Source organism: Rhinopithecus bieti, unplaced genomic scaffold (assembly GCF_001698545.2).
Source record: "Rhinopithecus bieti isolate Rb0 unplaced genomic scaffold, ASM169854v2 scaffold_34886, whole genome shotgun sequence".
NCBI lineage: Eukaryota > Metazoa > Chordata > Mammalia > Primates > Cercopithecidae > Rhinopithecus > Rhinopithecus bieti.
The window spans coordinates 907128-934998 of record NW_016814758.1 but is presented as its reverse complement, the minus strand read 5'-3'; the positions used below and the strand labels follow the sequence as shown (position 1 = coordinate 934998).

Genomic DNA, 27871 nt, shown 5'->3' with positions numbered 1-27871 from the left:
TCCCTCTCTCCCTCCCCCCTCCTTCTCTCCCTCCCTATACCCTATCCATCCATCTGTGTCATTCTCTCTGTTTCTTTGGTGTTTGTCTTTCTCTCTGTCTCTAAACCCTGAAAGAAAAAAGAAGTATTTCCATTAACTTCCTGTTCATTTACAAGGCCACTCATGCCCATGCATGGCTTAAAAATCTGTTTTATTAGGCTCCAACTTTCAAACTGTGTCCTTTGAAAGCTACTCATTCCCATATGAATCGTCTCTGGAGCCACGTCTCTTAATGGCTACACAGTAGAACTTTTAAAATTCTTGCCTTTAATGTCTGCCTTATTTTCAGAAAGGGCAATATTCTACTCACTATCTTTGTTGTTCTAATCTACATTATTTATAATATGTGTGTGCGTGTGTGTGTGTGTGTGTGTATGTGTGTACCAGTCACTGTGCTGGTTTCTAATTACTGGGGAAACAAAATTGAATTAAACACATATACTCAGGGCCCTTTTAAAATCTTTTGTAGGCCTGAGATACTTTAAGAATTGGAGGACCCATCATATAGCATATTAAACATAATAAAATGCAATCACAACCCACATTAAATATCCTTTTTGTCACTGAATTTGAAATAATCTCATGTTTGTTTTTATAACTATTTGGTTATGGATGATATTTAATTTATGAGTGATTCTTTTGTCATCATTGTCTGTAATTGGGAATTCTTGTGAAGTGTGAAAATCTTACCTACAAATTGCTTTCAAAGTCAATGACATTCTTATGAATACTAAATTTAACAATTAATGAAGTTGACATAATATTCTATTTTTTGGACAATTAAATGTTTATTTCAATTTAATAGTTTCTTTTCATATTTTGGAGCCAATGCATTTTTTTTTTTTTCAGATCTCAAATATTTTTCTGAATCTTACAAAGTGTGTTGGCTCCAGGCAGACCAGAAACTTAGGGGTAAAAGACCCTGTGTGTCTTCCCTGCCTTGAGGCTTGTTCTGGCTCAAGATAGATAGAGAAATCTAGAAGTACAAGGCAGGATCGACTGAAATGACCTACGCCATGGTAGAAATCAGGGCCAGATAGCGTAGGAGCACAGGCACGGGAGTACTTAATTCAGTCTCTAAAGGAGGAAAGAAAGGAATCCCAGAATGGGTGAAATGTGAGGTAAACGAAATCCAAGGGAGCTGGTCAAGAAGAGAGGGCATGAGAGGGCTTTCCTGCAGAAGGAGGGGCCTGTACAAAGATCAGGAGCAGAACAGAGTATTTGAACCAAATTGTACTGTGGGGGTGCAGATGGGGGTCTGCGGCATGGGGTGAACATCTATCTCCCCACTGGGAAGGCAGATCATGAAGGGCCTTGTGCCTCAGTAAGAAGTCTTGATTTTATCTTGAGGCCAATGGGTAGCTACTGAATATTTGGAAGAAATAGGAATGGAGAGGATGGAAAATACCCAAAAAGGTATTTAGGAGATGGAAATGATGGGACTTAGTATTGCTCTGGGTGCCAGGTACCTCTGTGATATAGATGTCTTGTGGGACCCCACTCCCCATTTCCAGAAGAGTTGACTAGAAGGGTGGCGATGCAGGGTACCTTCCCCACATCAGGCCCAGGGGAATGGGGGGGTGGGGAAGCGGGGGATATGCCTGAACTTGGACAGTCCTCAACAGAGAAGGATAACAGAGAATGGCTTAGAGTCTCACTCTGTTGCCCAGGCTGGCATACAGTGGCACAATCCCCGCTCACTGCAAACTCCACCTCCCAGGTTCAAGAGATTCTTTTGCCTCAGCCTCCCGAGTAGCTGGGATTACGGGTGCCACCACCATGCACAGCTAATTTTTACCTTTTTAGTAGAGGTGGGGTTTCACCGGGTTGGTCAGGCTTGGACTCCCCGACCTTCAGTAACCCACCCATCTCAGCCCAAGTGCTGGGTTTTTAAGCCATTGTCTCAGGCCACTGCTGGTATGCCACACAGACCCACAAGAAGGTTTTAGGATGGCAGAAGTAAACTTTGAAAAGAAGGGGCCAGAAATAAGTCTTTGAGACTGTTTGCAAGCAGCAAAAGACTTTGTATGCGGATCTCAATTTCCCATTTTCAGGCCTAAATGTGTCACTAATATTCTCCGTCAGGCTCTCTGACCAGACCTGCTCCCCACACACTCTGTTGATTCCACACATCCTAGGAGCTCTTGCTTGCCAGGGGCCCTTTCTTGTTGCCCAGTCATCTGTGAATATACCTAATTCAAAAAGTGAATATATTTAAATGGCTTAAACATAAAAGGCAGGTTGCCAAGCAACTGGGAATCTGAAATACCCTTGTCAGGTTATGTAAGTGGAGAACTGGCAGGCCACCACTGTAGTCATTTTGAGTGGAACAGTGGCAGCAGTAACAATAACAATAATAATAATTCTCATTCTCTTTCTTTTTATTTTTTTCTGATTTCTTTCCTTCCTCCCTCCTTCTATTTCTTACCATAAACCAGCAGCTCAGCCTTAATTTTAAAATATAATAGCTCTATTTAAATTCACATAAGCCCATAACAGCTCGTAATTCTGTTTGTGGAGTAACAAAGCAGCAAGGCCACTTCCCTATTGCTGATTTTCCCTCATTCCTTGAACACCTCCAGAACTCTGCAAATGACCCGAACTATGCTAAGCTTCGTGAGAGTAAAACAATCCACCTCTCAAAGCAAGTAACCTAGATATAGAAATTTCCTGGCACGGTTTCCGTTTTGAATGGCTCTGCTCTGGTGTCAGCTGGTGACATCTGTTTTTCGGTTTCACACTCTTACATTTTCACCTTCTACCTTATTGGTCCTTATGGCTCAGGATTGTCATTTCTTCATTGTGCTGTTCTCATGTGGTGGTTTTTCTGCTGTCTAGATGTCAGCTGTCTTAAATAGCTGGAGCTGGAAAGGGTTTGGGGGAAGCGCAAGATTCCTGAGAGACGCTGCACTGAAGAGAGTAGGAGTTCAGTATGTAAAAAAAAAAAAAAAAAATCCTCTTTGCTTATCTGAAATACTTCATTGGGCCGGGTGCAATGGCTCACACCTGGAATCCCAGCACTTTGGGAGGCTAAGACAGGTGGGTTACTGAAGGTCGGGAGTTCAAGACCAGTCTGACCAACATGGTGAAACCCCACCTCTACTAAAAAGGGAAAAATTAGCTGGGCATGGTGGTGGCGCCTGTAATCCCAGCTACTTGGGAGGCTGAGGCAGGAGAATCTCTTGAACCTGGGAGGCGAAGGTTGCAGTGAGCCATGATTGTGCCACTGTACGCCAGCCTGGGCGACAGAGTGAGACTCCATCTCAAAAAAATAAAAATAATGAAACATTTCATTGCACATGAGTTCACATTGTTTCCTCTCATTCCTCTCACCTATTCCCTGCCCTTCTTTGCTGACGTGTAATGGCATCCTGTAACAAAGCTGACCCACTTCAGCCCACTGCAGTGCCGCAGGGGAAGATACTTTGCTTCTAGAGGAAACTCTGTCCCGGAGCCCAGAGCCTGCTTCCTCAAGGATTTTGGATCCTTCTCCTGTTCTAATACTTTTTTTTCAGGCAAATAATGTGGGAAAGAGCAGAGCAAGAAACGTATCTGACCTGAGAGCAAAATTATTCGCTAGAATGTATTTCACAGTTTTCTGAATTAAATCAATAGCTTTCTCTTTCTTCAAGATTCTTATCTCTCAGTGCTTTATAATATGTCTAAGCCTGGCGAAATGTAATAAAGTGTAACAGGGTGGGATGTGTTGAATGAATCTTCGTGGAGCATGTCACGGTCCCCTTCCCATCTCATTTTGGTTATGTGTCTAGAGGTTGCTGTACCATGTGGCTTCATTGAGGTAGTGCTCAGGGCAGGAGCTCTGGAAGGAGATTGCTTGAGACTTGGCCATGAACAGCCAAACAGAAGTGATATGGCCCCACCCTTGGTAGCCTTGAGGTGTCAGGAGCTTTCATGAGAACTCCTGAAGCTTGAGGGAAGCCGTTAATGCTTTCCTCCTGGCAATGTTAATTCTACCAGGGAGATTTGGGGGCAAAGGAGCTAGTAGCATGGGATACAAGTGAGCCAGCCGGCAGGTCTGTGGCACAGTTGCAAACGTCCCTAAGTGAAATCAGCTGATAGACTGATGGGGGTGGGTGCACAGCATCTGTCTGCAATTTTCCTGATGCGATTACACACTTCTCCCAAGTGACTGCCATTTCTGTGTGTAGTAAATTTCTCAAACCCAATCCAAATACTTTATTATTATACTGTATATATTATGTATCATTATAGCACAGATGTATTATTTTTTATTCCCAGCATATTATAATATAACAAAATTTCCAGAAAAATCTGTATAGTTTGATGCAGATGAGGGAATGCAGATGGATTGGCTCATCTTTATGCAGAGTCTAAAATTGTTATCTCAGCCTCGATTACACCACTTCCTCTTGGTTATCTGAAAATTGCCCAGGAATAGATTTGCTGATTTTCTTTTCATTTATCCCCATTATGTGAGCTCACTTTCTTATAGTTTAGAGACAGAGGGTACAAAATAAGAAGGCAAGATTACCCTTTGCAAAAAAATATGAGTTTGTAATATTTTGAAATTGGATAGTTTTGTGAGAAAGAAGGCAACAAAACAGAATATTTTGAGGGGAAAAAACCTTATTCTGTTATTCATTTTCTCAGTGTCTCAGCTCTGTTCCACTGGGGTACAATAAACTTTTACTATTCAGCATGGTGAGGGGCTTTAGTTAGGAAGTTGGCAGAGGGTCTAGGGCTGTATCATTCAATCCAGCAGCCACGAGCCATCTGAGGCTATTGAGTAATTAAAAGTGATCAGTCCAAATTGCTCTGTGTTACAAGTATAAAGTACACCCCAAAAGTCTGCTAGCACCAAAAAGTTTCGCTCAATACCTATGTCTCATTCATCATTTTTCATATGATAACATATTGAAATAGTCATTTTACTCTCTATTGGGTTAAAATATATTATTAAAATTAATTTCACCTTACATTGCTTTTTAAAAATGTGGCTACTAAAAAATATAAAATTACTGATGCAGCTTGTATTATATCTCTGTTGAACAGGGAGGGCTTTGCTCCTCAAAAGTCTGATTCCTTAATTTTGGCACCATCTGGGGGCTTGATAGAAATGCAGAGTCTCAGGCACTACCGCAGACTCATTGGAGCAGAATCTGCATTTCAGCAAGATCTCCAGAGGATTCACACACACTTTGGAGTTTGAGAAACACTGTTCTAGTAGAGGAAAATTTATGAAAGGCTTAAATTCTTTCACTTCCCATAAATACCTATCGGTTTCCCATGGGGAAAGTGGGAGTTCTTTGAGGACAGAAACTTTGTCTAATACTCCTTGACATCCTCAGGGTTTGGTATAGTCTTTGGCACACAGAACATGATACCCAATAAATGTTGAATACATTAATGGGCACATGGTCCTGTCTGCCACTTCATGGATGAAGACTCTCAATGGTCACATAAAGGGAAGGGTCCTGATGCGTGACCACTATCCAGTCCAAATAGTTTAAAGTGATGTGTGTGTCCTTCGGATATTTGAAGCACAGATGTGTGTAGTAAATTTCTCAAACCCAATCCAAATACTTTATTATTATACTGTATATATTATGTATCATTATAGCACAGATGTATTATTTTTTATTCCCAGCATGTTGTAATATGCTGTGTTTTATTTTCATATGTGAGGATCCTAACTGGTTTTTCTATCTGGACTTCTAAAAATTCCTTCTTCTTCTTCTTCTTCTTCTTCTTCTTCTTCTTCTTCTTCTCCTCCTCCTCCTCCTCCTCCTCCTCCTTCTCCTTCTCCCTCTCCCTCCCTCCCCCTTCTTCTTCTTTCTTCCTCCTCCTCCTCCTCCTCCTCCTCCTTCCTCCTCTTCTTCTTCTTCTTCTTCTTCTTCTTCTTCTTCTTCTTCTTCTTCTTCTTCTTCTTCTTCTCCTCCTCCTCCTCCTCCTCCTCCTCCTCCTTCTTTCTTCTCCTTCTTCTCCTTCTCCCTTCTCCTTTCTCCTTCTCCTTCTCCTTCTCCTTCTCCTTCTCCTTCTCCTTCTCCTTCTCCTTCTCCTTCTCCTTCTCCTTCTCCTTTCCTTCTCCTTCTTCTTCTTCTTCTTCTTCTTCTTCTTCTTCTTCTTCTTCTTTTCTTCTTCTTTTCTTCTTCTTCTTCTTCAAGTGAAATCTAGTTTATTAAGGGAGTAAAGGAATAAAGAACGGCTACTCGATAGGCAGAGAAGCCCCAGAGCCTTCTTTTCTAAGATGATGATTCCACTCCTCCTCTTTCAATCCATTGCCTTGCTTTAAGTAAATACCCACTAATGCCCAGGACCTCAAGCCTGGGACCTTCACAGTACTTCCATGATGTTATTGTCTCCCTTCTCCACTTCCCAGACCTTGTTTGGCTGGGACTTTAACTCTTTAACTATAGTCCCTATTATAATGCCTGTTGCATCTCAAGACCTCAATAAATAAATATTCTTTGAATGAAAGAATGAATAAAAAATGAGTGATTATGTTGTGACATAACTGGGCATGGAGGAGTTAATGACAGGAGCTAATTACAGTTAATTGCACCTATCTAATCAGCAAGTATTTTCTGAATAATTCCCATGTGGACAACAGAGAAATAAGATATGGAAAGCAGGCAGGGTGGTGGAAGAGACCAAATATGAAAATGGAAAAACTTCTAATAGGAGCCGTGACTATAAAAAAAAAAAAGAAAGAAAGAAAATGGACTGCAGGTCACATGGTGAGTTGTTTGCAGTTGCATAGATGATGTGCCATGGGACCCAGGAAAAGGGAATTATTTCTGCCTGTGGCGTCAAGAAAAGCTTCAGGTGAGAGGACAATGACAGTTTGCTAGGCAGAAGAAGTGAGGATGAAAAGGAAAGGACACTGTGTGTTTTGGGAACAGTAAAAATCAGAGTGATGGGTATTTGGTTCAGGAGTGACAGAAAATGAGACCAATTGGCTGGACCAGCTGGAGTGGGGTACACTTTCAATGAGGAGACTAAGGACTGTGGATTCTACTACAGTGTATTACCTGGAAGGTGATACCATCAGCTTTAGGTTTTTGTTTTTACACCTCATAGGCTGCTGTGTGGCTGGACCAGATGTTAAGGAAGAGGTTGTAGTAATGCAGTGAAGAAGAAAGGGAGATATATGTTTGAGAGAGAAGGAAAGAGAGAGGGTGGGGCTTGAAGGTCTTGGACGTTAATAGGAAAATGTGTGTATTACTTACAATTTGTGAAGAAGCTGAAAAGAGTTAAGAAAAAAATTTGGAGGCTGCCAATAGAATGTTCATTATCCTTCAATCAGTTTCCAAAGCTTATCAGCTACAAAGGGCCTATGGTCAGCCTTTGCCTCCATGCTTTCCTCCCTGCTGCCCCCAGGAATCCCCAGTGTGGTGAGTAGGACCATCAGAATCTCTGTTACCCCCTCTGCCAATGCATGAATCCCCACACCTTTTTGGTGAAAAATAAGCAAATCCATCCCATCACAGAAAGACATCACAGCTTCTTGGGCTCCTTGCCATCTAGAGGTAACCAAGGTCACACGTCAGGTTTTGGGGAAAAGGCAGAGTGCAAAGTTCTGGGAAGGACAGGGTCTGGGGCCACTTCCTGCCACTGGAAGGTGGGTAGGGCTGAAGATGAACAAGTTCTGGCGAAGGTAAATGGTTTGGAAATGATAATCTGGTCAGTTTCTTATTCCGGTGGTATATGGGTCAGAAAGATCAAAGCTTAAGAGTTTGTAAAAGACAGCTTGGGTGCAGACAAACCCTGCTCATCTGGGAAAGAATTGTGTCCCAGCAAGAGAAAGCCAACTCACACTTGGTTGTTCTGAAGCCGATTATTAGCCGCAATTTCCTGCACTTTCTATTTTCTTCTGCTGCCACCCAACTTTGGACCACTTTTCTGCTTATTAGCACTTGCATCTGAATATTGGAAAAGACCAAAAGAGAGATGAAGAAGCTCCATGTAATTTTGCTTCCTGCTAGCAGCTTTACTAAAAGAATACTGAAGGAACCAATAGAATTAAAGCAGATTGAAACCATTGGCTAAAAAGTTTGACTTTCATCTACCCTGTTTCACATTGCCATTGATAATCATTAAATTTAGTGCAGCAAAGACTTAAGAGAGCCTTGCTTTATGGGTAGAGAACAGAGATTTCAAAATATTTTAATTGTCCCAAATCCATTCAATCAGTAAGAGGCAGAACGAGATCTCAAACCAAAGTCTTCCAATTCATGATTTACATGGTACTTGTTTCTTCACTATATCATATTTTGTCTCAATAAGATTCATTTTGGCCTTCCTCTTAAATGTATACAGGCAAAAGAATACATAATGAAATGAAAAGAATATTGGATTTTGATTCAGAACACCTAAGATTTTCCCTTGCTTTCTCTCTTTTCTTGCCTTACAAGCAAGAGAGTGATAATTCCTGCCTTGCCTACTTCACAGATTTACTCACAATACCGAAGGAATAATACAGGTGAAAAGGCCTTCTCTGCTGCAAGGTGCTATAAAAATGCCATGAATGTGTTTACATACAATCCCACACATTTGAACAGAGCTAGTCAGAATTATTTGTTACTATGTTATATATCTACCAGTTGTAATAACATGGCATGAATTTAAAGGATTCTTTTTATTTTGCGGTATTGAGGAAATTCTAAGAAATTAGAAAGGTATCAGTAATAATTGATACAGCTTTTGAAGAGAAGAAAATACTTTATTATTTGCAGGTGTTAGGATTATCTTCCTGGAAACTTTAAGAGAATCAACAGAAAACAATAAAAAAAATAAGGAGTAGAAGGAAGTTCCATAATTTGGAAATTTCAATAAAAGTTTTTTTTCTTATCTTGGAAAACATGAAAAAGAACACATACAACAGAAAACAAAAAGACACATTTCTATTTCTGTAAAATGAGGAGACAAGTTTCCAGGTACCTAAAGACTGTTAAAAGCTGTCAAGTTCTTGCACACTGGTGGAAGAAACAGAGAGAGATGTGGAAAATGGAGAGGTTATGAGCAGGGGTGATAGGATTTTATGCCCAACAAAAATATTTTTCAAAACTGAGGATAAATTGAATTCACTGTCAGACAAACAAGACATGCATATGTTCACTGCCAGCAGATTCATATCGGAAGAAACACTGAAAGGTGAGTTTCAGGCAGGAGGAAAATGAAACCTGATGAAAGTTTGTAGATGCAGCAAGGAGTGAGGAGTAACTAAAAGGGTAAATATGTGGTTTAAATCAATATTGACTTTATTACACAATAAATGTAAATGTGTTATGGATTTTAGGATATGTAGTGGAAACTAAAATATAGTAGATTATATTACACTATAATAAATCAGAGAAGTACCTTGTAATCTCTAAGGTAACTGCTGAAAAAGAATAGAAGGATATATAACTTAAGCTAATAGAGGAGAAAAAAGAAACAATGGGAAGAAAACAATCAATCCAAATGAAGGTCAGATGGGAAAAAGAATTGATCGTATGTTAGGACAAATGGAGAGCAAATAGTAAATTGATAGCATTATGCCAATATAAATCATTAATTATATCAAATGGAAATTGATTAAATGCTTCAATTAAAATAAAACAGTGCTAGACTAAATAAAATACAATATACAACCATATGGTGCTTCAAAAGACAAATACTTGTGAAGTTATGGAAACACTGAAAGTAAAGTGATGAAAAATATATGTATTTTAAATACTAACCAAAAAAAGCCAGAAAAGCTGTATTTATACACACAAAGGAGAGCTTAAGGCAATGCCTTAGGAGAAGTGGAGAGATATCTTATGATGACAAAAAGTTCAGTTAAACAGGGAAATATAATAATTCTAAATCTGCATGCAGTGAATAACATAGCCTAAAAATAAAGAAAGAATTGACAACATTATAATGTGGAATAGACAAATCCACAATCATCTTTGGAGATATTAACATAACCCTCTCAATAATTCACAAAACAAGCAGATATAATATTGGTTAGAATATAGACAATATGACTAACAAACTTGACCTAATTGTTGTATATGGAACATTGTACCCAACAACGTTCTTTGATGGTAACAACTTTATTCATAATGGCCCTAAACCGGAAAGAACTCAAATGTCTGTCAAGAGGTGAGAGAATAAACAAATTGTGGCATATTCACTGCTATGTGGTACTCTGGAATACAACTCAGTGATTAAAATAAATTATTGATGCATCCAACAATATAGATAGCTCTCAAAAGTATTATGCTAAGTTAAAGAAGCCAGGCAGAAAAGTTATATACTGCATGCTTTTTTTTGTTTGTTTTGTTTTGTTTTTTTTTTTTGAGACGGAGTTTTGTTCTTGTCACCCAGCCTGGAGTGCAGTGGTGCGATCTTGGCTCACTGCAACCTCTGCCTCCTGAGTTCAAGCAATTCTCCTGCCTCAGCCTCCTGAGTAGCTGGGATTACAGGTGTGCACCACCATGCCCGGCTAATTTTCATATTTTTTTAGTTAAGACGAGGTTTTGCCATGTTGACCAGGCTGGTCTTGAAATCCTGACCTCAGGTGATCTGCCTACCTCAGCCTGCCAAAGTGCTGGGATTACAGGTGTGAGCCATCACTACCCACACTGTATGATTTAATTATTATGACATTCCAGAAAAGAAAGCACTATGGTGATAAAAAGCAAATCGGTGGTTGCCAGAGGCTAGCGGTGGGGTGAAGGGATTGCCTGCAAAGTGAAATGAGGGGAATATTGGAGATGATAATAATAATTTCATTTGGTTTTACGACGCTGTATACATGTGTCAAAATTTATTGACTTGTAACACTAAAATAGGTAAAATTTATTTTGTGTAAATTATATCACAATAAAACTAATAAAAAAGATAGAAACATCTTTTAATATTGATATAGAAACATCTTCAAGATATATTGGTAAATGAAAAATGCACAGTGCATAAAATGTGCATAGTATATACCTTTTTTGGAAAACATAGTAGCATGTGTCTTATATATACAATTTTTTCTCATTTTAATTTGTTTTTCTCAGAATCTTTCCACTTCCTTTTCCACTCCTGTTTCCTGTCTCCTTCCTTCCTCATCCTGTTTTCCTTCTATCAGGTCTATATACACTCTCTCCTAGGATTGCTGGACTTCATGTTAGCTGCATGATTCCACTTTGAAATCAAACCTGCTCACCTGGCCATTTCTTCTGCCCCTTAATTCCACTATCTAATTCTTCAACTCCAAGAAGCCCCATAGGATCATACCTTTGCATAATGTTTTTTATGTTTTGTTTTGTTTTGTTTTGTTTTTGTGGTGCTTCCATAGCATGCAAGATTGCTCCCAAACCCTTAGTATGCCCCAGAAAGGGCTGCAGAAGCAGACACAAACTTAGTTTTTGTACCTTCATTCCTTCTCTTGCCTTCCAAATGGCCTGTGCTTTAGTCACATTAAACCACTTCACTTTTCCTTGGGTATTATGCACTTTATGACCTCAGTTGTTTGCAAATAGATCTACTTAAGCCATTTCTACTACTTTTCTTTTTTCTTTTCTTTACTTGGCAAACACTTAAACTAGACAGACCAGATCAAATGTTACCTTTTCTGTCAAAATTCATTTTTTTACTCTTCCTCTCCTGTGGTGCCTTAGTATTTGAAAATACTTTGCCTTTGTGAAATTGACACATGATTATTATTCTCTAAAAAAGCAAACATTCCAGATAGGGATAAAGATGACCTAAAAATCACCTAGATTACCACTACTTGCAGCTGTCTCTCTATATAGATACCTTTTGATAAATTTTACAGCTACATACAAATAGGATCCTTCTGTGATGTACTCTATCCTCTGTTTTTTTTTTTCAGTCACCATTATATCACAGATATCTTTTTGTGTTGACAGAAAAAAACTTATGTGTCATTTTTAATGGCTGCATAGCATTCTGTTTTGCATATTGTTTCCTGAACTACTTTCCTATGAAAGTGTGTTTAAGTCATTTGCAGTTGTTTGCATTAGTATAAATGATGTCACAATGATTATTCCACTATGTTTGAAAATATCCTGATGAATGACCCTGATCACATTGGATTGTAATTATCTGTGTGCCTGTCTTTCCTACCAGACTGTTACTAGCTTCCTGAGGGCAAAAAAACCATTATTTATCTTGTAATCTACAGAACCCTGCAGAGTGCCAGTAGGAGCTTAATATATATTGTTGAAAGAAAGAAGAAATGAATGAATGGATGTTTATATAGTTGGGCACACGTTTATCATCATACATGTCTTCAGTTTTTACTCAACTTTTCATTGGCCTAAAGGCCGGATATCTCTTAGGCATTATTCAATCCCCTACTTGTTCCTAATCTCTCTTTACAGATGTCATTACCACTATAAATTCAATATGTAGCTTTAAGAATTAAAATCTGTCCAAACCATGACTCCGCCATAGACTATGGTGGTCTCTGAAACATATTTTATTAATTGCAGAAAAAAATAAATGCAAATATCTGGCACTTTTTGCCTGACCCTAAGCAGACATGAGTTACTAAGACTGAGATTGTCAATTGCAAGAAAAAATCACATGGTATGTGTGATGCATACTATTTACGGCTGTTGTCCATTATGAGTTCTCTGGAGTACCATTTTCTGCTACAACTGAATGGTCTTGTAAGTTTAACTTACCAACATGACTGCAAAATTGTCTTAAATCACAGAGGGGAAGAGAGGAAAGCCAACTAGAACTGGCTAAAATACTGCTTATGTCTTCATGAGAATCCATCGTTTTCCCCATTTGCTTCTTCAGGATACTAGAACAGCCTGCAAGGTCTTGTGGTGTATTACAACACAGCAGATTATCAACTTGACTCTCCAATGGAAAGAAACACATTGTTGATGGCTCTCTGTTAGAGCTTGCATTTGGTTTATTGATTAATGTATTGCATTGTACTGGGTATATCAGGCAATGGAAGCCAACTGGCCCAGACGATGGAAGTGTTTTGTTAGTGTAAAAAATTTACAAGAGCTTAAGCCATTTTTTATTTCTTCTTGCTGGGCTGAAAGCACTTACCATTGTTGTCCAATATGCTGCAAATGAACATAGTTCAAAAATCACAAAGAGAGTGATATGGAGTTATAGAATTGAAAATAGGATACTGATTGGGTACAAATTCATCAAGCCCCTTTATTTCGAAACAAGCTTTTTGTTGGCATGCCAACACAGCTTGCTTTGGAAGAAGCAAAAGGAACTGTGAGCAAATGATATAGTAGGAAAGTTGACCTCCAGTTAATTTCAGTTGTGCCCAGCTAGCTAACTGTACATCTCCTTCTTTCCAACATTTTTTTTTAGAAAGTTTCAGTTAGTGAGTCATTCGTCCTATATACAGAACACCTAATCTATGGACTGAATATGTATGTCCTCCCAAAATTTCTGTGCTGAAATCCTAATTCCCAAAGCGATGGTGTTAGAAGGTGGAGCCTTTGGAAGTTGATTAGGTCATGAGGGTAGTGCCCTCATAAATGGGATTAGTACTTTAAGAAAAGAGTCTTGAGGGAATTCAGTTGTCCCTTCCACATGTGAAGACACAGTAAAAAGAAGGTCATCTAAGAAACAGAAGGCGGACCCTCACCAGACACAGAGTTTGCTGGATTTAATCATGGATTTCTCTGCCTCCAGAACTGTGAAAAAGAAATTTCTGTTGTTTATAAGCCACCCAGTCTATGGTATTCTGCTATGGAAGCCCGGAAAAAGTAAGACAAATCCATTGCTCAGTTTTTTCAGAAACTTACATAACTCATCTCACGTTAAAAATGGTGAGGCTGGAATTTGAACCCTGGAAATACGGCTCCTAAAGTTGTTCTCTAATTCACTATGCTGTACTGTCTCTGATTGGGTAAACGTGCCATCTACAATAATTTCAGAATTAATTTTATAAAGCAGTCTTTGGCATATATTGCTTCAGATGAAAATTTATCAACTCCCTTTTTCTTAAGATAGTGGTTCTCAATTGTTCTTTTCTAAAACACACATGTCAAATATCATTCTCCCTACAACTATATCACTCTCTTCTCCACAATCTAGAAAGCACACATGAATGCATGTTATTCAAGGTAATATTATTATAGGGATGACTTTAAATCTGATCTTACATTGAATTTGACAGGGTGTAGCAAAAACTTGAGTACAGTGGCCTAACCAAATATTGGTTTACTATTCTCAAATATCCGGAAGTAATGAAGAAGCTAGTGAAAATGTGGTATAGCTGCTTAAGGAATTTGGTAGGAACCCTGGCTCCCTCTACTTTTATGGTTGCCATCTTTAGCATGTGACTTTGATTCTCAAGTTGGCTTTCTCATCTGAAGGTATCACATCTATGTGCAAAACTGGAGGAAGAAGAAGGGCAAAGGACAAGACACAAAAACCAAGTAGACATTTACCAGATGAAACTGTTCCCTTTAATTAGTTTTCCCAAAAGACTCACAGTCTAGTAACATTTACATCTCACTGAACACAACTGTGTCACATGGCCACTCCTACCTACAACAGGATCCATGAAGCTAATATTTTAATATGGGCAAATTCCTTCCCCTTCAAAAATCAGGGTTCTGGTAATAAGAAAGAAAGGGAGAAAGGCTACTGGGCAGGTGACTGGCAGTTTGTGCCATGTATGTAATATCATAAGCAAACACTGGCACTTTTATTGGTAACTGATGACTCTGCAATATACCCTGTTACTTATCACAGGATATCAGTGAGACACTGACTCTATGGTTGAGAGTGTCTGATCTACAGGATGAAGTCCAAATCCCTAAACAAAATATATAAGAAAGGATCTTACCAGTTTAATACTAGCTTACTTTTTAAAATTTATGTTCCACCTTCTCTAGCCCTTTGCTTAAGTCACACGTAACTTGTCTTCATTTTTTAATTCACCGACTTTTGCGCCACTGGTTTTGGCATATGTCCCTTTCTTTGTTCAGAAGACCCTCCTCACTGTCTCCAGCTGGTAAATAACACTTATTCTGCAAGACCCAGTGTGAATACCATCACATCTCTGGAAATGGCCTTAACTTTCTCAGTCATGTCGATTTTGGTGTTTTGTATACACCTCCATTAGCTCACTTGTAATTATTTTCTTTCATATTTGTCACTACTGACATACACTATGGACTCTTAGAGAACGAGGACTATAATTTATTCAACTTTTTCTACCCAGTGCTCCTGCAGTTCTTGGAAGATGCTCAAGACATCTGCTTAAGGGAAAATATAGCTGAGTGTTACCTCCAGTGTATAGGTGACCTACAAGGAGGTGAAGTGACCTGTTTTCACCATAGTCAGTAAAAATGCACTGATCTACACCCCTTAAATCTAGACCTCAGTGGATTAATGGCTGTCAGCAGAAATATGGAAGAGACATATAGTGTTGAGTTTTTTTTTTGGTCTTAGTTGATGATAATAACATAATTCTATAACTTAAAGGTGTTTTCTTTATATCTTCCATTGCCTATTCTTTAGCTCTGTTATCAAGAGATATTCAATTTTTTCTTTCTTTGTGCACAATTTGAGACACAATTTGTATCCTCAAAAAGGCTACTTTTTTTAGATTCTATATATGAGTAAGATCATATCATGTTTGTCTTTCTGTGTGTGTCTTATTTCACCTAATACAGTGTCCTCCAGGCTCATCCATGTTGCTTAAAATGACAGAATTTCATTTTGTTTGATGGTTGAATAGTATTCCATTTTATCTATGTGTGTGTGTGTGTATATGTATGTATATATGTATATACACACACATATAGTCACATATACATACAATGATATATATGTGTGTATATGTATAATATATATAATACATAATATAATATATACTATATTACATATATACACACACACACATATTCATCTGTAGTTGGACATTTAGGTAGAGTCTATATCTTGTCTGTTGTGAATAACACAGAAATTCAGTAAACATGATCAAGGTGCCTGCAATAAACATGGGAGTGCAGATATCTTTCAAAATGCTGATTTTATTTACTTTGGATATATACACAGTAGTGGTATTGCTGAATCATATGATAGTTCTATTTTTAATTTTTTGAGGGACCTCCATAATGAGTAGAATAGTGGTTACCAGGAGCTGGGCATGGTAGTGGCAAGGGAGAAACAGGGGAAGATGGTCAATGTATACAAAATTACAGTTAGGAAGAATAAATTCTGGTTTTCTGTTACACAGTAGGGTGACTAGAGCAAATAATAATGTAATGCACATTTCAAGATAGCTAAAAAAGAATGTTTTGAATATTATCACTCCAAAGAAATGATAACTATTTAAAATAATGAATATGGTAATTACACAGATTTGGTCATTATACAATGTATACATACACTGAAACATCACGTTATATCCCATAAACATAAATATGTCTAATGATTGTATGTCAATTATAAATAAATTAATAAAAATGTTACTGTTTAAGGAAATAAAAGACATTTGAACTTAAAGTGGTTTGAATAATATGGAAAGAATTTACTAGCTTATTAACTTTCAGGTTGTTCAGCGGCTGGTGTATTTACACTTAGCAAATACTTAGTACTTGTCATTAGAGGAAGTTTAGGAGCAATGGGAATTGGATGAGAATACAAAAGGAAAAATTAGTCATAAAAAAACCACAAAATTGAACAAAGGGTTAGAGTAGACATGGTGAGTTCTTGATATGATGCTGCAACCTTACCGTTTCTTCCCTGAGTATATGGAAGACAGACATCACTAAATCAATCAAAACACATTTTTCACCTGAGCCCAGACATGGCTTTAGAAAGCATTTCAGCAGTACGATACTCCAGTTATCTTCTATAAACAAAGGAGGGAAAACATTCCTATCTTTCCCTCATCAGTGCATTCTCCATAAAGACTGTTCATGTCAATATACTACCTGTAACTGGGTGGAGAATGTTTTCCTGACTCCCTTTGCAAAGTGAAGCAAGCATTGTGACTCCAAGATTGAGCTTCCACGTATTGAACTCTTCTGTCAAATCTCTCTCAAGGATTGGGTTCAATGTCTTACAATCGTGGAGTTCCAAACACACTGCTTCTGTTACTTGCTTTCTATTTCTGCTAAAGAATGAGAGGGATCATCCCACCCACAGACTTTACAAATGAGGAGGGATATAGCTAACACGTACTGAATGGCAGTCAACATAGTGAGTGCTTTATATTTACATCTTTTTGTGTTTTATAACAACCACATAAGGTCAGTATTATTGTCCCCATTTTATAGATAGGAGATAGTGTCAAAGAAATTAATTCATTTGCTTGAGATCCCAGAGGTGGTGAGGGATGAAGATAATATTTAATCTGAGATCTGTGACATCTGGCATCATGCTATTGAACTCTGGAGAGTTAGTTTTTTTTTTTGTGATCTTGATAAAATCTGCTTTTTGGGTTCTTTTCATACCACCAAGTAGTTACATTTTTGATGACAGCCTTGAGCTGTACCTTCATACTTTCTTGAGTCTTGCAGACCACAGAGGCAGATGGAAAATGGGTAAACATAGATCAGATATGTGTTAGAAACAATCAATCTATTTAAAACCTCATGCCAATCATGTGAAAATCTGGTCCTCTGGAGACCATCTTGATGGAAATGGAAAGCAAATTTGGGTTTAATCTTCTTATGTCCCTTTTTCTGCAGGACATCGTCCATATCAGGTGATCACTGCTCGAGTTCATCCAGGAGAGAGCAATGCCAGTTGGGTGATGAAGGGTACCTTGGAGTTCCTGGTCAGCAGTGACCCTGTGGCTAGGCTCTTGAGGGAAAACTTCATCTTCAAGATCATACCCATGCTCAACCCAGACGGTGTCATCAACGGCAAGTATGTCAGACACCTGGCTCAGCCCAACTACATTTATGCTACCATAGTAACAATGTCATTTCACCAAGTGGGCGTGATTGGAGAGGCCTCGGTACTCTGCCAGGAATAAACTCTTGGTTTTCTGTTTTCTGGTACAAATAACAGTATACTTTCCATACACACTGATGTCAGTCTCATGGTTTCTCTGAATAGAAAAGTATAGAGTTGAGACCTAGGCAGGAGGATCGCTTGAGACCAGTAGTGCAAGACCAGTCTGGGCAACACAGTGAGACCCGGTCTCTTCAAAATAAATAAGTTAAAAAAATAGGAAGCTATAGAATCATAGGCAATTAATAGCAGAGGAAAATCTAGTTTAACATTTTCTTTTAAAAAGGAGGAAACTGGTGTCCAGGGTAATCAAATGATTTGTCCGAATCACATGGTGGGTTAATGACAAAGTCAGGGCTCAAACTGTGATTTCTTCAGAGTAAGACCAACGCTTTTATTTACTTATTAATATTTACTACAGGGAAATCTTTATTCTCAGTCAGATATAATAGGATACAGTTATAATAATGGTGTCCCTCTAGCTAAATAAAATGTTGGCTGAAAAATAGAAGGTTGAGGTCATTCTTCTCTTTACCTAGCCCTTACAGAACTCTTCGAAATATATGATGGGAAAGATGGTTTCCATGCCTGGTGAGCTCCATCGAAATGGGCCACATTCTCAGAGTTTGTGAGCTGAGGTCCAGACATCAGATGAGGCACCCAAAGTCACATAGGTGGTGCATGAGGGTGACAGGATTAACGTCCACAAAGACGTCTTTCAAACTTTGTGGGCAAAGGATAAAGCCCCTTGCCATGATAATAGATGATTCTTTTTACTATAGGAATGGACATTATATCCTATAAGAAAAAGAGAATACAAGATAAACGGAAAATATTGAAGGAAAAAAATTCAAAATCTACAAATGGAAAATGTATTTTTAATAAAAAAATTAGTATCAAAGAAGCAAAAAAGAATTTAGACAACCATAAAATATAGCAATATTAAAATTGTTAAATGAAAGAGATAAAATGAGAATTACAAAGAAATACTAAACAAAACCAAAACTTCAAAGAGATAAAATGAAAATGACTTAAATAAGAATGATGTAAGAAAATGAAATAATTCATTTTTTAAGAAAAAATTTAAGTGTTAAACAGCCGAGAATAGACTAGCTTCAAAAGATAAGCACCAAAGATAGATAAATTAAAAAGGTTAAAATTATGAAGATGATAAATTACAAAAAGATGAAAAGCATAAATTCCAAATGATGAAATATGTTAAACTATGTTAAAGGAAAGCAAGTACAAACTACAGACCATAAAAATAATATTTCAGTACACACACACACACACACACACACACACACACACACAGAGAGAGAGAGAGAGAGAGAGAGAGAGAGAGAGAGAGAGAGAGATAAGACACCTATGTGTTCTTCACAGGTGAGCTCCTCCCAGCTTAGCAGTTGCTGGATTTCATTTTATTTAATTTTTTTATGGTGATTATTTGAGGGCAGAGAATGTTGGGCAGAGAGCAGGGTTTCTTCTCTTTCTCTGTGGTGACTGATTGGCCTTTAAGCACATGGGAAAATGGGATGCCAAGTCCTTCACTAAGAAACTCGATCAGACCTTGGAAAGCAATTAGCCTTCTGAGCTCTCAAGCTTGAAAGGCCCAAAGCAGTGTTCACTCCTGGTCAAACAGAACTCAGCTGGCTCTTGCTATGTGCTCCTTTAACGGCAGAGAACAGCTCTGGGACATCAGTGAATGGCTCCTCCCTGCTTGAGCAGCCAAGGATTTTACTAGCAAGCTTTCTCAGCCTAAATGGATGAAAAACAGTTATGCAAGGCATCTTGAGGGACATGATCCCATTTTGACATTTCTCATCCAAACTGGCTCTTTTCCGAATCTCTCCTTCGCTGAAATTGTCTGAGGTCCAGTAGAGAATGAAAGAGCCCTGGATCTAGAGTCATAAGATTCGTTGGGAATTCTGGCTTTTCTCCTGCCCTAGTCAGTTTTCTCTTCTGTTAGAAGAGGAAGACAATATGCTCCCTGTTGACCATTCTGGAAAAGGTCTCAGAAGCCCAAGGCAATATTCAAGCTCAGGGATTAAGTATTATAGTTTCTTCAATGTTAAATGCTTACACCTCCAAATCAGGGGCTTTATCCAGATCTCTGGTTTAAAGGTTAATGTGATCTCAGTCACTGAGTATCGTCCTGGCCTGGACACACACTATTTCCAGCTCATAGCTGGTTGCTTTGGGTTCCCAAATGGCAGGCCAGCTTCTTCTTAATGACACTGGCATTTATCATCATTACCATTATTTATTATGACTAAAATTACCTTTTTATTTATATAGCATCTTTCATCATGGAGCTCAAGGCACTTTGTAAATCACTTGGATTACCCAAACAATTTTGGCTGAAAGGGACTTGGAAATCGTAGTGTTATTCTACTGAAGGAAAAATCCACAGGTCATAGCACAACATTTTATGAAAAAACTTGAGACTGCCTGAATGTATAATGTCTCATCATAAAAGAGCTTAAAAGTCTCAGTGCCTGAGCCCTCCTTAGAACATACCTAACACATGGTTTATCTAATTTCTGCTTGAACTAGTTCTGTGATTGACATTTTACTTCAGGGCCTGCCTACTCTGTTGTGTATAATCAGGTGGATTTATGTCTTACTGTGTTTTCATCTTTGTCCTGTGAGCTTCACCCATTTTAATCATTCCTCCCTTAGGATATCCCATGGATAAAACCTAATCCCCCTCATCCATGCCTGAACTTCCCCATGTGAAGTTCTCTCCAACCTTGATGCGGTTCACCTAAATCTTCTGTATATGGTATTTTTTCTGATGTTCTCATCTTCGTGATTTTCTCTGAGTATATTCTTATTAATAGGCTCCTTTTTGTGACACTGTGGTCTTTTGTCCTTTGTAATGTATTTTAACAGTTTTGGGGAAAGAGGTTTTTTTTGGTTACATGGATAAGTCATTTTAGTGGTAATTTCTGGGATTTTTGTGCACCCATCACCCGAGCAGTGTACATTGTATCCAATATGTAGTCTTTTATTCCTCACTCCCCAACCCTTCCACGACAAGTCTCCAAAGTCCAGTATATCATTCTCATGCCTTCGTGTCCTCATAGCTTAGCTCCCACTTACAAATGAAAACTTACGATATTTGGTTTTCAATTCCTGAGTTACTTCACTTAGAATAATAGTCTCCAACTCCATCGAAGTTACTGCAAAGTCCATTATTTCATTCCATTTTATTTCATGGTGAGATATCTATATCTATATATCTATATCTATATCTATCTATCTATCTATACATATATATATATATCACATTTTCTTTATCAACTCATTGGTTGATGGCACTTAGATTGGTTCCATATCTCTGCAGTTGTGAATTGTGCTGCTGTAAACATGCATGTTCAAGTGTCTTTTTCATATAATGACTTCTTTTCCTTTGGGTAGATATCCAGTAGTGGGATTACTGGATCGAATGGTAGTTCTACTTTTATTTCTTTAAGGAATCTCCATACTGTTTTTTCATAGTGGTTGTACGAGTTTACATTCCTATCAGCAGTGTAAAAGTGATCTCTTTGCACCACATCCATGCTAACATCTATTACATTTTGAATTTTTAATTATGGTAATTGTTGCAGGAGTAAGGTGGTATCTCATTGTGGTTTTAATTTGCATTTCCCTGATAATTAGTGATGTTGAGTATTTTTTTTCATATGTTTCTTGGCTACTTGTATATCTTTTGAGAACTGTCTATTCATGTCCTTTGCCCACTTTTTGATAGGAGTTTTGTTCTTGCTATTTTGTTTGAGTTCCTTGTAGATTTTGGATATTAGTCCTTTGTTGGATGCATAGTTTGCAAGGATTTTTCTCCCACTCTGGGTTGTCTGTTTACTCTGCTGATTATTTCTTTTGCTGTGCAGGAGCTTTTTAGTTTAATTAGGTCTCATCTATTTTGTTGTTGCAACATTTGCTTTTGGGTTCTTAGTCATGAATTCTTTGCCTAAGCCAGTGCCTAGAAGAGTTTTTACAATATTATCTTCTGGAATTTTTATGGTTTCAGGTCTTAGATTTAAGTCTTTGATCCATCTTGAGTTGATTTTTGTATAAGGTGAGAGATGAGGATCTAGTTTCATTCTATACATGTGGCTTGCCACTTACCCCAGCACCATTTGTTGAATAGCATGCCCTTTTCTCACTTTATGCTTTTGTGTGCTTTGTCAAAGATCACTTGGTTGTTAAGTATTGGCTTTATTTCTGGGTTTTCTATTTTGTTCCATTGGTCTACATGCGTATTTTTATGCTAGCACCATGCTGTTTTGGTAACTATAGCCTTATAGTATAATTGAAGTCAGGTAAAAAGATGCCTCCAGATTTGTTCTTTTTTCTTAGTACTGCTTTGGTTATGCGGGCTCTTTTTCGTTTGTTTGTTTCATATGAATTTTAGGATTGTTTTTTCTAGTTATTTGAAGAATGATGATGGTATTTTAATGGGAATTACATTTACTCTGTAGACTGCTTTTGGCAGCATGGTTATTTTCACAATATTGACTCTACCTATCCATGAGCATGGGATGTGTTTCCATTTGTTTGTGTCACCTATGTTTTTTTTTTTTTTTCAGCAGTGTTTTGTTTTCCTAGTAGAGGTATTTTACCTCCTTGGTTAAGTGTATTTCTAGGTTATTTGTTTATTTATTTATTTTTACAGCTGTTGCAAAAGTGACTGAGTTCTTGATTTGATTCTCAGCTCGGTTGCTGTTGGTGTATAGCCGTGCTACTGATTTGTGTATATTGATTTTGTATCCTGAAACTTTACTGAATTCATTTATTAGATGTGAGAGCTATTTGGATGAGTCTTTAGGGTTTTCTAGGTATACAATCATACCATTGGCAAACAGTGACAGTTTGACTTCCTATTTACTGATTTGGATGCCCTTTATTTCTTGTCTGATTGCTGTGGCTGGGACTTCCAGTACTATGTTCAATAGATGTGATTAATGTGGACTGTGTGTTGTCTGATCAGCAAAGAGGCAATCCTTGCATAAAGATTAGAGAACCAAAACCTGAACTTGGCACTTAAACTACAAAGCTTTACTTCTCTCTCACAAATAAAAATGGACCTTATGGAGCTTGCAATAATGAGTAAAAGTAGACCAGTTTCCTTTTGTGGTGATGGTGATGGAGCTTCTGAGAGTGGCTGATAGCTTTTGGTAAGAGTGGCCAGTGGAATAAAGGCATGATTTCCCAGCAAAATTTAGGGAGTCCTGCCAAGCCAAGGATCTCTTAGCAACTTGTCTGAAGAGGAAAAGAAAATACAAATATGAAAGGTTATGTTAATTTCAAAAACAAACAAACAAACATTTTGTCATCTTTCTGGCCTGGAAGTTTGTGTTGAATTGGGCTGAGTTCTAAGTAAATCAGGACTGATCCAGCGGTTCCTTGACACTTAAAAGTCTTCCCAAGGTGGGGTAAAAAAAGAATGGGCACCCAACAGATCTTGTTAGAACAGAAGTGATAATTGGTGGCTGGATTAGAGTGGTGAGTGGGGTGAAGACAGGTGATTCCTGAACTGCATCAAAGGTAGAAATGATGTATAACGAGCACGGGGTGAGGGAGAAGAAATTCAAGGATGATTCCCAACCTTTTTATCTTGGTTGTTGGGCGGTAGTGACAAAATAATTTTTATAAAGTCAACACACAGTCTAACATTTTATTTACAGGAGAACCAGGGCATATTGATTCTTAGAGTATATACAACTCTAAAAACTTGATTATCTTTTTTCAAGGCCATTGTGGAACAGAAGCAAACAGCAATAAAGAGCAAAGACTCCACTGTAAGTAAATACACCAAGGTATTAAAACATAATAGCTGAATGCACTAGAGGAAACAAATCAAACTATAAAAATCAGATAAAAAATCTTGACCATTTAAACAATCTGGGACCATTTAAAGTTAGTGCCAGTAGTGTTTACTCCACTGTGGGTTGTGAAGACTTTAAAATAAGAGCACTCACAGAATCTATCTAAAAAATTATTCAGCACCTTTTATGGACCAAGAAAGAAGCTAGTTCTTTTACATATATTGTCTTATTTAATCATCACTATAGCCCAACAAATGTAGGTCTTCTATGCAATTTCTAGATAAGAAAACTGGAGCAAACAGGGGTTCAGTTTTGAGTGCAGTTTAAACAGCTGGTGTTACAGAACCAGGAACTTAAGTCTATCCTACATTACTTTGCTGTAGTTATTTAAGGGAATTAGAATGTAAGAACCTTAACATGTTCTTGCAGGGCAGATTCTTGTATATTATTTAGTCCCAGTCATTCAAATGATAAAGAAACAGACTAAAGAAATAAATGAGTTATCCACAATTACATAGCTAGTTCAAGGTGGAACTGGTATAAGAAATCGTCTAGGTAATGAAAACACACACACACACACACACACACACACACACACACACCCCCATGCCCAAGGTTGTATGACTAGCTTGTGGGAGAGCTAACTTCAAATCCCTGTTTGTTTTGGTCTATCAGGTCTTCCCAACCTTGGATGGAGATTAATAAATAAAGTCTCAGCCCCATCACCTGGTTGGTTCTGAAATTCGTCTTGCTGACTCAGACCTTCATATCCAGGGTGCCTGGAAGAAGCCATGGCGCAACTTTGCCCAGATTTCTGTCATTCTTGCCCAGGATGAATGAATTGGTTCATCCTCGCTTCCTAGCTTGGCTTGATCCTGGATACTCTACCTTGACTTTCCAGCTTTCTCTACTAGAGAATGCCATGTCCTTCCCTGTCACTGCCAGCTTTTGGCTGCAAACACTACGCAGCTGACTGTGAATATTTATTGTCATGGGGCTTCTGTTCCACGACCCGCTTTCACTCAACTCTCCAGGATCACCAGGGGCTTAGACTGCCACCTCTGGGCTGGACCATGCCTTTTCCTTCCCATTTTGACCTCAGCTCTACTTTTGAATGTATTTAAAGTCCTTTGATATAATAACATGCAGCAGTGGTCCTCAGACTTTTGGATTTCACAGATCTGTTGAATTTAAATAAACAGAGGAGTGATTAGTAAGTATGTCACTTTTTATTTGAACAAGTAAGAATGGAAGATACTCTCTGAGACCCCAAAGAATTGACTGGGGAAAGTTTCAGTCTCATTTGTTTCTTGAGCTGCTGCCTTTTCTACATGGGATCATGCAGATAACCCAGGAGCAAGTGATGCTGGGCCTGTAGATCATGGCAATGAGCATACTTGCCATGTTCACTATAATCCATGCTGCTGATACCCATGAAGGCTTCTCTGTGGACAGGAAGAAGTGTGTAGTCAATGAGTATGTTAGTTATTCTCACTGTTAATCATCCTGTTCCAGGAACAGAGAAAATTCTGGAACAGGAAAAGGTGCCTGAAAAATGGGCCCTTAAGGGAAAGAAGCAATGCGCCTGAGCCTTAAATTGGGAATACTCAGGTCTAACCAGGGGGTCCCTGTAGGTCACAGAGGAAAGACAGCATCTGCCCTATGGAGGAGGCCAGAGGAGACAAGTAGCCTCTTGAGAATGAGAACAGCTATACTAATAATCAGTTTTAATTTTTTTGAGTAGTTATCTGTTGCTATATCATTGACCATTTAAGGGTTAATCAGTCTTCCAGTCTTGTTTCAGCTATGCTACTGGGCTTTAAAGAAAGTGCCTGTGCCTAAGATTGGTGAAGGGGAAAAGTGGCACTAATACTTAATGAAATTCCTAAGGGAACAGTGGGAACAGTACAATGGCTAATACATTTTAAGAGTTGTACTCAGTAAAATGAGAACATTTAAGAAAATAAAATACATTTGTTTTCTAATTATAAAAATGATACATGATACAGCCAAGATAATAGGTGTTTCAAAAATAAGACTTAATAAAAGGAATTAGTACAAATCGAATACAAGGTTCATGCAAGTGGTAGAAGTCTAAGTTCAAAAGAAGATGCAAAAACAAACAAACAAACAAACAAACAAAGAAAACCCAGGAGATTAAGAACTGCAGAGGCAGCTACCAGAACTGTAGAGGCAGCTACCGCCTGTAATAATGGAGGATGCAAATGGAAGAGGAGGAGTTACCAGAACCTAGCAGGTTGAGGAGCTCCATGAGGCTGGTGTTTGGAACTCTGTGAAGGGACACTGATCTGGATAGGGCTTCAGTGCACAGCAGGCACAGCCTAGAGGGTGAAGGAGTCTAGAGTGGCCTGTATCCAAATAGCAAATAACCATTTGGTTCTTCCTGCTGCTAATGCCTTTGATGGAGTGCAGCAATGTTGGTTCTGTGGGAGCTGAAGGAGTAGGGATTGACACATTTGATGGCAGTTGCTCTGGCCTTGTTAACTGGAACTGGGAAACAGAAAGGGTGTGTTTTTCTTTCTCAACTTGCCTTCCTATCTTTCTCTAGGGCTTCTCATTGGCAGAACCTACTGTCAACTGTCAAGGGCATCTGAGCACTGTAGACTGCAGAGTTTTAGCAACAGGTGAAAATAAGTGCAAAATATCTATTTACGGAGTACTCAACATGCCCTAGTATGGTTCTTAGCACTGTGTCTATGTGACTTCATTGTTTTCAAAAACAAAATGATTTTATTGTTTCCAGTGGAAACAATAACACATCATTATTATAAACAATTCAATATGTATAGAAAAAGCTTAAGGAAGAAATGTAAAGGCACCTAAATTCACAACTATTGCATTGTATAATTCCAAAGGGCATCATTTACATTATAATCTATTATAATTACATAGTGCCTCTGGAATTTTGTAACATAGAGGGTCTTCCTGAGTCAAGCTGCCCAGAGAAAAACATTATTAGCAAGTTGAAGGAGATATTTTAGCCATTTGTCTATAAATTGACAGCTTTAGGTATATCAGCTAAATCTAAGTATGTTTCTATTTTAACTTTCATAAGATAATATTCTATTTTAATTTTCATTGGATAATATATTTTGAAGTATAATTTATAAACTAACCACATCTTCCTATCGCAAAAATACAAATTAAATGATCAGTTTAAAAAATAACCATTTTTTAGTATAGATGGGGCCATAATTAATGTAAACAATTCCTCATTATAAACTGTAGAGAGATAAATCTTTTGTTTATTCTTAGCGATTTTTTTCTGGTTATTTTCTTTTTTTTTTTTTGGTTGTTTCAGTTTTATTTTATTATTATACTTTATGTTCTAGGTTACATGTGTACAACATACAGGTTTATTACATATGTATACATGTACCATGTTGGTGTGCTGTACCCGTTAACTCATCGTTTACATTAGGTATATCTCCTAATGCTATCCCCGCCCCCCGACTCCACAACAGGCCCCAGTATGTGATGTTCCCCTTCCTGTGTCCAAGTGATCTCATTGTTCAATTCCCACTTATGAGTGAGAACATGCGGTGTTTGGTTTTCTGTTCTTGTGATAGTTTGCTGAGAATGATGGTTTCCAGCTGCATCCATGTCCCTACAAAGGACACAAACTCATCCTTTTTTATGGCTGCATAATATTCCGTGGTGTATATGTGCCACATTTTCTTAATCCAGTCTGTCACTGATGGACATTTGGGTTGATTCGAAATCTTTGCTATTGTGAATAGTGCCGCAATAAACATACGTGTGCATGTGTCTTTACAGCAGCATGATTTATAATCCTTTGGGTATATACCCAGTAATGGGATGGCTGGGTCAAGTGGTATTTCTGGTTCTAGATCCTTGAGGAATCGTCACACTGTTTTCCACAATGGTTGAACTAGTTTACAGCCCCACCAACAGTGTAAAAGTGTTCCTATTTCTCCACATCCTCTCCAGCACCTGTTGTTTCCTGACTTTTTAATGATTGCCATTCTAACTGGTGTGAGATGGTATCTCATTGTGGTTTTGATTTGCATTTCTCTGATGGTGAG

General features: G+C 38.1%; 1 protein-coding gene across 1 annotated transcript in view; it reads left to right on the top strand.

The window, feature by feature from the left end:
* The window catches only part of LOC108515225 (cytosolic carboxypeptidase 4-like), a 569984-nt gene that overhangs the window by 31026 nt on the left and 511087 nt on the right, over positions 1 to 27871 (top strand). The window contains exon 4 of the mRNA XM_017851917.1: positions 17703 to 17883. Within this exon, the coding sequence (XP_017707406.1) occupies positions 17703 to 17883 (181 nt within the window). The remainder of the gene's footprint in view (positions 1 to 17702; positions 17884 to 27871) is intronic.